General features: G+C 41.5%; 1 protein-coding gene across 13 annotated transcripts in view; it reads right to left on the reverse strand.

Moving 5' to 3' along the window:
* hspg2 (heparan sulfate proteoglycan 2) overlaps positions 1-11,515 on the reverse strand; it is a 121,496-nt gene extending 109,981 nt beyond the window's left edge. For 12 of the 13 annotated variants that reach the window (XM_034875724.1, XM_034875720.1, XM_034875730.1 and 9 more), the window contains exon 1: positions 11,238-11,515. In XM_034875724.1, coding sequence (XP_034731615.1) covers positions 11,238-11,306 — 69 coding nt within the window. In that variant the 5' untranslated portion in view covers positions 11,307-11,515. The remainder of the gene's footprint in view (positions 1-11,237) is intronic. The other variant, XM_034875727.1, reaches the window with a different exon arrangement.
* Between the last annotated feature and the right edge of the window lie 6 nt (positions 11,516-11,521).

Below are 11,521 nucleotides of genomic sequence, written 5' to 3' on the forward strand. Positions count from 1 at the left end.
TACATCCACTTTAGTCTAAAACCACAGAAATTCCCCTTGCCTTACTAACTGTGTTACAAGGCCAGCTTCACTAGGCCTGCCAGGTACCGGGTAGACCCGCACACTGCCAAGCCTTCGGGCACATGATGGATGCTAAGCGTCTTTAGTCAGCGTGGTGGTTTAGGAGTCTCTGTATGTTTTTATACTGAGTTGGCAATACTCTACATGAAAGAAGATAAAATATGAAATCCTTCACTCAGCTTCTCCTTGATGGCAACAGTTTCAAGGAAAGTCTAGTTGAAATAATCCAAAGGCTCAATGGGCAGGGTTACCAGCAGCATACAAGAAGCTGGGAATTTAATCCATTGAAACTTTCAACCACCAACACGGGTCACACATTCCTTTCTCATCAATGGCTTTCACTCCCCACACGTCTCACACAGAAGTTACCTTCTGGTGTACTGCTTTAACACCACCCTCCATCGTTTGGTAACAAGACTGTCATGAATAACATATCAAGTGTAAGTGTAAAGAAAAAAATGTCTTAAATGTCTTGTTTTGTCCACAATCTATTGATATTCAGCTTACTGTCACAGAGGAGTGAACAAACTAGAACATATTCACATTTAAGAAGCGGGAATCAGAGAGTTTTGACTTTTTTTCATAAAGATAAATGTCTTTGAATGGCAGCGGTACACATAGGCTAAAAATGGCCGCCGGTCTGACCAGCATGCTATGTTGAATTTAATGAGACTGCCCATTCTACTATTTTTAATTTCGACATTGCATCATACTATACCATTTGTTTTATCATAACAAGCAATTAGGGTGTATTAGTGTCAATTCTGATGCAGCCAAGATTTGCATTTGCAGAACTTGACTAACAGATGCACGTTGTCTGCTTCGTTTATACGGCCTGGGATCTGTGATTTGTTGTGAGCAATATTTACTTTACATTAAAATGCATTACGTGTTTGTGTGTGTATCTGACTTTTTTTTCCAGTACAACACAAGTTGTGCCCATGGCATGGAACATGGATCTTCAAAAGCAGAAAACCTGAATGGAAAATTAGTTTCCAACCAAGCAGCCCTGCTCAGCTGAAACACACTGTGAAGGAAATTCAGCACATCCTAGCTGAGAGAGAAAAATAAAATAAAAAAACAACAAGGGCTTGTACTTTGGCATAATGAGGTCCAGGGGAATTTCATTAATCCTAAATTCCAGCTTGTTACTTGCCAAGTTCCGAAAAAGAACTTGTGAAAACGGGCTGCACGCCTTTAATTCCACACTCTATGACCGGCTGTCAAACACTCTAAATAAAGTAGATCTCCATATGCAAGAAATTAAAACCTGTATTGCTTCTACTGTATATTTTTTTTGAATATATGTTCTTGTATTCTATCCTATTTATTATTATTACTTCTGTCATATTCTGTATGTGTGTCTGATACTTTGCTGCTGTAGCACTGAAATTACCAAGATCTATCTATATAGCTATCTATTTATCTATCTATCAATCTATCCATCCATCCATTCATCCACATACTATAACTATCTACTGCATGAAAAAAGACTAAGGACGTAGAGGAGATGTTTAAAAAAGACTTGATTGTTGAGCTATAAATGCAGAGTGACAACAGATTACAGGGATTTTCAAATATAAAGATACTTGGGGGTTGAAAAGACACAACTACACTGGGTTATTTCTTTCAGCATACTGAATATAGAGCAGGACATCTAAATGGCCCACAGGAAAGCCTGAATAAACTTTGCTTCAGGGGAAGTGGGTTCCTCTTGTCCTACAGATTATTCCAGGTTTCATTTCCCCAACAGGATGGTGACTCAGCAAGTGACAAACATTTTAGAGCATCACAAGCCAGTGCACCAAAACAATGGAATGCAGGCAACCTCTTAACCACAAAAAACCCATTTGCTTTTTAGGACTTTTTTTAGACTATCTCATCATGGAGCAAATCTCTTGTCCAAACTGCCTTTCCTCGTTGCTGTTGAAACAGGCAGGCCGCCAGGTAAAAAAATGACTTCCCTACAGCAACTGTGATATAAACACTGGTTTACTGCTGTGCAAGGATTCACAGGTTGTAAAAGCTCCTAGCAAGAGCGAACAGAAATAAGGAATGGACAGAGCATAAAACAAGCAGACATTTCTGTGAGAACACAAAGTGCATTAGTGTGTAGATTTGCGGATGACACGGAGAAAGAGTTGTTATGTATCATGGAACAACTGCTGATCTAACACAAACCAGCCTGGTCCTCCCATCTCTCCTGAGGGGCACAGCCAAGGCCCCAAACACCGGACCGGAACTCATCCTTCAGTCTGAATTAAAGTCGGCTTTAAGGCATTTTGAAGACATGTTGTAGTAGTTTACCTGTTGCTTTGATATTGGCTCTGTCCGTAACTGCATTAGGTCAAAAGGTACCAAGAACTTGTTATACCCCAAATTGACGTTCCCTGAGCCCTGCACCCCCACTAGTTACTGTCGCTGTGATTGAAAGCACTCTTTTCATGTTTCCTGTTTTAAAATGAGAATCTTGTAAAAGGGGGACTTGAATAAGCTTGAGTACGGGGAAGCTTTTGGGCACTTTGACCTCTGACGTTCTCTGTTAAGCACGGCCAATACAGTGACACTAGAGACCTTTAAAAATTACATATAGAATGACAGAATTTGTGTTGTTAATTGGTTGCAGCGGGGTCTGTTAGCATTTAGCCCGCTCGTTAGCCGCTGAGTCTGCGTACAGGCAGAGCGAGCTGCCGCCGGACTAAATCCGTGCTTGACTTCACTGTGAGCGGACCATTAGAGACGATGTGACCGGCAGCTAACGTTAACTGGTCCCTATGTACAAACAAAGTTATATTATATACGATAGGTAACCCAGCAACGGCGATTATGACCTTGTCCTCAGAATTAATGTTTTGGTAGGAACAAAAGTTTAAATCGTATGTTATTCCGGGATCAGCCGGCGCGAAGGATGTCTATATCCCGATTGGCAGCTGGCGTTAGCAGCTGCTTGCCGCTGAACCACGTCATGGCTCATTACCATAAAGTTGAACAATTTCAACTTTCTGATTAACCCTAACCCTCAACATGCTCAAAATGCCCAACCCAAACAGATTTGCCGCTCCTTGCAGCTGAGAGAAGCCGGCTTCCATTGAAAATGAATTACTTCCGGTAACTTTAGATGCTCAAGTCGGTGGCGGTGTGAATGTCTGTTTTTTGTCCGAAGCAACTTCCAGGAAGTGCATTTAATTTCATAGAACAAGTAGGCCTACATAGTTTTAAAGAAGTACACCTGAAGAAGTCAAGTCCAATTTTCTTATTTTTAATTCTAACCATCATCTTCTTAGTCAATGTGCAGTCAGAAAAAATATGTTTTTAGCCCGCAGTGAATGATGTGTAGACTTTCTGCTGTTTCTTCTGATGTCAATGCTGAGTACTTCCACCATTTAGGAGCCAGGACAGCAAACAGTCGGGATTTTGTAGATCCATGATAAAGCGATGGAAATAAATGGAAATAAACAAACAGCATTGTTCCTAATTTTGTATTGCAGTGTAGAGCTAGTTAGCCCTCCAAGTATGATAAGGAAAAAATGCATAATCAGATTGTTATTTTTATTTCTAAAGTAACTGCTCGACTGCTCGGCCTACATACGTGTTTGTATTTTCTATGTTTTCATTTTTATCACTTTGCCAACTCTAGCTCATCAGCTCTGGTGTTAAAAACGTACATCAGTAATTTGTGAAGTCATTGGTTAATAAGGCTCCTTAGCAACAGACTTGATGGCTTCCTACAAACAAGCTCCTGAATTAAATTAAAAGTGAGCAAAGAGGGGAAAGAGCCGGTGTTTTCCCTGTATTTATTTTTCACTGAGCCATTACCCTGCGCCTGCATAATTCCACATGTCGACCTCCCTCTGTGAACATTAAGGGTTTAACAACAGCTTAGGTGAATTTGCCTTTTCTTAAGGTTACACTGAAGTCTTGGAGAGATGGCAGCCTTTCTGATTCACAGGTAGAGACTTGTCGTACAGTGAGAGGAAGTGGTGGCAGGGTGCTAGTAGTGTCAGGGAGCCTCAGAGACAGCATCAGCTCTGATAAGAAACCAGGGTCGGATTTTTTTATAAACGCTTCACAGGACGTCAGGGTCAAAACCCTGGTTTCAAAAGACAATGGAGAAGAAAAAAGGATAGCATTCCTTTAGCAAAACTTAAGTAACCTGGAAAAAAAGAATCAGCTCTGTTCACAACACACAAAAACTGATTTGGTGTAAAGGGCAGCAACCCCCATCAGAGTACCTGTTTAAGTTGGAGGGGACCACACAAGACAATGAAGCAGCTCCCTTGAGGAAAAAGCAGAATGCCAAAGTGACTTTGCATCAATGCCTCTAGCAAAGACAATGGCGGATTCAATAGGGCACCGACAACTACAGAGCACCTTCAAAGGGAAAGTGCAATTCAGTTAACTTAGCATTTCAATGAATCTCTAATAAGCGCTGGCCCGAGTACAGCCTGGGGAAAAGCCCAGTAGGGCAATGTGAAAAGATTGAAGAAGGCTGCTTAAGATGGGAAATCAGTCAGGAGTCTGTACTGTAACAGTGCATTACACTCTTTTTTTTCCCCCTTGTTCTTAAGCTAAGCAACTCGTACTAGATTTAACCCTCCTGTTGTCCTCATTTAAAAAATGTCTATATCTGAAATATGGGTTTCTTTTTAACCAAATTCCCACAAAACAACGGATTGGATTCCATGCAACGCTTAAGTACAATTGATCACTTTCATCCCTGACTAAACTCAGTCCAAATAATTCATAATTTCTGCTTTTTTAACTCAAATATTAGGTAAAATTCTATATAAATGAGGGTTATTGACTATGAATTCCAAAAAGAAGTGTAAAACTAGTGCTAGTATGGTGGTGTTAGTGAAAACTTTAAAAAGGTTTTTGACCTGGAAGGACAACACAAGGGTTAAGCTTACTGTATGTAGAGGAGCAGGGTGACCACGGGCATTCATGCGAGCTTTAGCAAAAATTAGTGAATTCCAACTTTCAATTCTGTCATTTTTCCTAACTGTAACAAATATATCTCTACCCTCATTTAAAAAAAATTCACCACATCCAAAACTCTTCATACAAGCTCTGACTGAAAAAGGTGAAAGGGGGGGGGGGGGGGGGGGGGGGGGGGGGGATCTGATATTTGGCACTTTGGCACTCACAAATACTTTCTGACCATTAGCTGTTTTTCGTTGCTTGTGGTGTAGACTGAGTTGTGTCCTCAAGACATCCTGTGACCTCAGCGTGAACTCCTCTGGGTTTATTGCACCTGCAGCTTCATAACACAGGAATGAAGAGTGATACATACTTCAAGCAGGTTTAAAAAAAAAAGGGGGCCTAAGGGCATATGTTTATTGGTTTGTCCGCTGTCAATATGTCTTTACTTCTGAAAATGAAAACATCATACAGCATGAACCGTGAACACACTATCTCAATGATTCTTGCCAGGAAACCTACCATAAGAACTGTAATCTGACCTCTTTGCAGAGCCAAATCCAGAAATTGGAAGTGATTTAGTATCTTGCTCATGGGCACTTCAGGAAGTCAGTTGATGGCCCATACTGGGCCTGTTTATTTGAGGGCTGCCCATTACTCACTAGACTGCACTGCTTCCACACCGCTGACCATACAGACATGTTTTACAGAGAAAAGAAACATTTGAATGCATTCCGCGTTCGGGGGGGTGTTGATTGTGTTATCAAAAAGATAATCAAAGCGAAGCGTAGGATTCAAAGAGGTTTGATGGCCTAAAATGTAGTACCTTTATATTCAAACTTCAAATTCACTCCACATATGTATTAGTTTAAAGATCTTGTTTCAGAGTGTCATTTGACCTGAGGATGACACTTAAATCTGGCAAACTGTGGTTTGAAACAAATGCCGTCCAAGGACATATGCATCAGAGAGAAAAGAGTTGTGAATGGAAAGAGTGGGACTCTAGTTACAACAGCGGTACTAAAGAGTATGTGTGCTCATGTCAGCACATGCACAGCATTGCAGCTGTACCAGCTGAGGTGCAGCTGTGTTTGGAGTCGGCTCTTCTGCCCGACACGGATGCGACTTTGGGCATGAAGGTGCAACACTACTCAGCCACAGAGCTTTTTGTGTGTGTGTGTGTGTGTGTGTGTGTGTGTGTGTGTGTGTGTGTGTGTGTGTGTGTGTTTAAGGTTAGGGTGGGGTGGAAAACCCAGATATACTTTATGTATTTTTAGGGCTTTGATGCATACACTGATCTGTGAAGGTAAAGGAAAACATGGTTCTATCGACTTTGAAAGAAGTGTATTTTGCAATGCTAAAATTACTGTTTATTTACATGTAGTCTGGTGGCTTTAGCAAACGCAATTTCAGAGATGTTTTTATGCTTAGAAAAAGCATCTTACTCTTTAACAGAAAGGCCAACCTACTTAGAAATCCTTTCCATCATGTTGTCAGACACTTATGGCGCTTTTCCAATGCTGGTAAAAGCTTGACTCGCCTCGACTCGACTTGACTCGCCTCGCCTCAACTCGACGCACTCTGTGTCCGTTTGCCATTGCAGATTGAGTAACGCCTCAGCGTGGCTGGTCACCATAGTTACGCGTGACAATTTAATATACAACGCGACTCACAACAGCACGTCGGCTACTTGCCACAGCCAGAAGAAATTTTTAGTTTTAAAAGAAGCTGAAGGAAGCAACAAAAACCACCGCTGTAAAAAAAACACGAGTTTGGGAATTCCGACGAAGTTCAGACGTCAACATGATTGTAGTTTGCCGACACAAAAGGCTAAGTTAAGTTTCCTGGTAGCGTTAGCTAACATTTGCATGTGTTAGGGGCCCCGGTCAGTATTATACGCTATATAAAGTACATGAACTTTAGCAACCGTGATTACACACCTAAATATGTATGCTGTGTACTGTTTGTGTTTCAGAGCATTCACACTTTGCAAAATCGCCGCCGCAGACCGTCTGGTGGGCGTTCGATGTACAACTGGGGAAATCTCTGGTTCTGACCTGCTGGGCTTCGTATAATCTTTATGAGAGTCACGGTGAGGCTTATGACAATGACTGGGATGCATCTGGGACATCAGAGCCGGGGGGGACACTGTCACAGGGTGCAGAGGAAGAAGACCGGGAAGTACGGGAGGGTTTTGATGCGCTACTTTAAAAGCTAAATAAAAACTTTTCTTTGATGTAATGTCTTGTTTTTTTAAAGTAACAGTGTCCAATATTGGAATCAACATGCAAAAGCCCCTAATAGCCCTGAATATTGAACAGTTGAAAAGTGAGAATAGTGCAGAGAGTAGATAATCTGTCGGTGTCTGGCTAGATTTTTTTTTTTAATGTCGCATTTGTTCCGGACACACACTCCGCAATCTTGTTAGCTAAAAACGCAGTGATCTGACCAACCAGCAGTCTGCAGGTTTCCACATCACCTTTTGGTATCACCTAAGCTCGCTTGGAACCTCGACTAAGGTAGTACTAAAAAAAAGTACCTGGTAGCAGGTCCCAGGGACTTTTTTTCGCAATGGAAAACCAAAAAAAGGCGAATAGAGTTGAGGCGAGTTGAGTAGATACCACGCAGTGGAAAACCATTAGGCCATTAGGAATCATTCGGTATTTATGGAGTGGACCACTGGAGGAAAATAGGGGAGGGTTATGTCTTTTTGTTCTTTGTTAAGGGGAGAGTCACCCAACATATTTTAGTCTAAGGGATAGGGTCACCCAACTTTTGTATTCAGGAAAACAGCAATTTCATATTGAAATTAATATGCTTGTGTGTTTGGGTCGGCCGCTATCCATTTCTTAATGCACATGTACAAACTTCAGGCCACGGCGAAAGCTCTGCGTGGAGCTTCCACACGGCCATGAATCGTCACCACTGTGACCTCTATAGCTGCCCAAGTCACACCTCACTGCAGAGTCAACAAATGCCAGCCTGCGGGCCAGCACTCCATATGTGCCAATGCACTTCAGGAGGGGATCAAACCACTTCAGTGCAGCATTGTCCCATCAGCCAAGATGGCCTCTCCCCCTGGGCTTTAATTCAACAATGGGATGTTTACCAAACCCAGTCTTCAAGCAATCATGTGAATGGGTCTGGAGGGGGCAGACCTTCCCTAATGTTCAAGATGCACAGGGTTGCAACTCCATAGAGTCTTCAGCGAGTCTGAATGGGGATTAAACACCAGTTAGCCGGGGGCCTGAACCAACAAGGCGCCACTCAGAGAGACCAACCACCTCCGCTGGTCGATGCTGTACCCAGCATAGACTAAATAAATCATCACATCAAACTGTTGCTGCATCCCATTTAGAAGCGAATGAAGGGGTTGAGTTGCACACCGGAGAGAAAGACAACAATTTACGCCTATGACACACGCTCTGCAGACTATATAGTCATAGGAATCCAGGCCGCCCTTCCCCCGGACCCAGTCCAACCCCCAATGAAGTCAAAGGACACTTGTGACAGTCTATACTGGGAGAGATCTCTGAGCCAAAATTGTCAGCAGTGGTGCTTACAGTTCTGATGTCATACATCAGAAAAAAAGTGGCCTCACTCTCCTTTATATGATTGAGTAAGACTATAAGCAAAGAATCATTGGCCGTATCAATCCATTACCACTTGTGAAACTCTAGTAGAAGTAGGGCTGCACAACATATTATTTATCATCAAACAATATCACCAGGCGCAATAAACAGATCACGAATGGCTGTGACATATCACAAAAGACAGACATTTTTTTACATTAGTTGAATTAAAGCATCAGTAGAAAATCGCACTTTAAAATGTTGCTGTCATTCTTTTTTAGTGGGGCCTTTTAAATTCAGTTCAATGTTCAATTTCTTCAACAAAAGAATGTTGGAAATGATTTCCATTGTTTTAAATACAACAAGCAATGTGTTGTATTTCGGCAGAATACTGAAATCAGCAGAAATGCAGAACTGAGCTTACTTTAATATCTGTAAATGATATAGTTATCGCGATATTCAAGAAAGTTATCGCATATCACATTTTTCCTAAAATCGTGCAGATCTATAAAGGAGTCAAAACAGATTTGTGAGTAGCCGTCCATACAGTATTTATATATATATATATATATATATATATATATATATATATATATATATATATATATATATATATATATATTAATCTGTAAAAATACTTGACTCAGATCATTCTCACCCCAGTGCTACTGATGGTTCACGGCAGGATACAGGTCTCATTTGTGATGGAGAGCTCTTACCCATTGAGAGGTATTATTGGCTTTGATTGTTTGAAGTAATGCGCATGACCCTGACATTCCAGTGTGGGGAAAGTAGAGGCCGTAGTAACAGCAGTACGTGTGCTTAATTGAATCAGTGGCAGTTGCCCTGCTGTGACGGCGTACTTCAAAGTCATAATGCAAGAAACAGATGCTTGTGGTTCCAGATAATTCATTTATGAAGGTATTGTTGGCCTAGTAGTCAATCAAGGCTGTGGTAAAAGTGTTGAGGCCATCTCCTATTACCTTCCAGTGTGATGATACAACAGCTGATGATATCCCTCTGGGGGGGACTGGATAGCTTCTGTAGATCGGTGATACATAACGTGGGATGCCATTGACAATGCAGGTAATGCAACTTCTATGTCCAAAGTGACACAAAGTGATAGATCACGCCACGCCACAGGAAAGGCTCTGCACTCGATAGCATGTTGGATAGGATGTTAAATATACCTCGAAGTCTTCAAAACTTTAGCTTTCCTAACGTCTGGAATATTACTGCTAGTGCACTCTATATCCAGCAGGTGAAAGATTTATGTCCGCTTGCCACCGCAACTATGTCCCATCATTCAAAAAGGCTTTCCTTCAGATCAAATCAACAAAAAGAGGAGTCATAGATATCTCAACCATGACAGCTCTGTTTATTGGGGGGCATAAAGGTGAGCGACCAGACGGGATTTCTACAGGGTGGGGGAGTCTATTCTCAGCAGCAAGCCAATGGTCCTCCGTTTCATGATTCACACCACAGATATAGTTGAGTAAAAACATCTCATGTCATCAATAATAACGTTATAATGAATATTGAACAGTGCATGTGCAGCATACTAGAGCGGGCAGAATTGACTCTTGAAAGTGAAATTGCAACAATTTTGATGATCGATTCATCATTTAAGTCTTTTAATTAAGCAAAGAATGCCAAACATTCTGTTTCCAGCTTCTCAAGTGTGATGATTGGCTGCTTTTCTCTGTTGTGTATCATTACAAGCCAAATACATTTGGGCTTTGGGATATTGGTCGGACAAAATGAGCAATTTGAAAACATAATCTTGGGCTCTAAGAAGTTGTGCAGGATGTTTTAAAAACTTCCTAATTTAGCGAATAATTGAAAATACTAATCAACAATGAAAATAATTGTTAGTTGCAATCATACAGCATTCTGCATAATAGTGAAAGCAGAATGAATAGAAGCAGAGAGTGGTACTCCCAATAAGGGGCACTCTCCCAACTGCAGCAGGTCCTGGATGGAGAAGAATGGAAGAGAAGTGGAAACAATGTTGTTGTGCTTTTTTTCATTTTTTTTACAACACAAAGCTCATTTGTTTTGCAAATGAACCCTAACTTTTATTCTAAAGGATTTCCACAACTGATTTAGTAAGGAAGACAAAAAGAAGTCAACGGGATGGGTGAGGACACAAAGGACGAACAAGTACTGAATGCACATTTTCAAATATGTTTTGCTCACAAAATACAGCCAACCCTATACATACTGTAGGCTGTATAATGTTAAACATGCAGCCTGACTAACTTTGAGAAGGTTTAGGAGTTGAGGGTGGACTATGAATAGCTTGTTTCTATGGACAAACTTAGCCCAGCTTCACTCAACAGCAGCTTCTAGATTGTCACATTACCTTGAAAAGCATCTTTACAGTATGCATGCTGATATGACTGTGTGGTCCGGAATCTGTTATACAGCCCACTTGCCTGTGAGCAGCCCTGCACCAGCAGACCACACTATTTACTGAACATAAATAGTAACATTAACACATGCCTGACACTTTTGTGTGTGCCTTTAATAGGACATAAAAGCACTGTTTTGTAACTTTGACTTGACTTATTGGGGGGAATAGATGGTTTTATTGTTCAATTCCTCGGGTGCATGGAAGTTAAGATCCAAAGTGGAGAGTTTAAAAGTGAAAAGAGTAAAAAGAGAAAGTTTGAGCTCACTTACAGTAACCAGCTGGCATGCGAGTATCAAAGAGAGAATAAGTCCACAGATCGAAGTGGTCGGAGTGCCCATTTTCCAGCAACCCAGCACAGGCTGCAAATGCCGGGGAAAGGAAAAAGCCGAGGTCCCTCACTCCTCCTGGCCGCCGGAGAGGTGTGTTGACTGCACTTTTCTTAGACTTTCCTTCTCTGTGAAGAAAACCAACTGCTCCTCTGCGCCCCACACCTGGAGGGGCTTCATCAACAGGTAAAAGCAATCCTTTTTCGTCCTTGTTTTTTGTGTTTTTT

Source organism: Etheostoma cragini, chromosome 7 (genome assembly GCF_013103735.1).
Source record: "Etheostoma cragini isolate CJK2018 chromosome 7, CSU_Ecrag_1.0, whole genome shotgun sequence".
Taxonomy (NCBI): Eukaryota; Metazoa; Chordata; class Actinopteri; order Perciformes; family Percidae; genus Etheostoma; species Etheostoma cragini.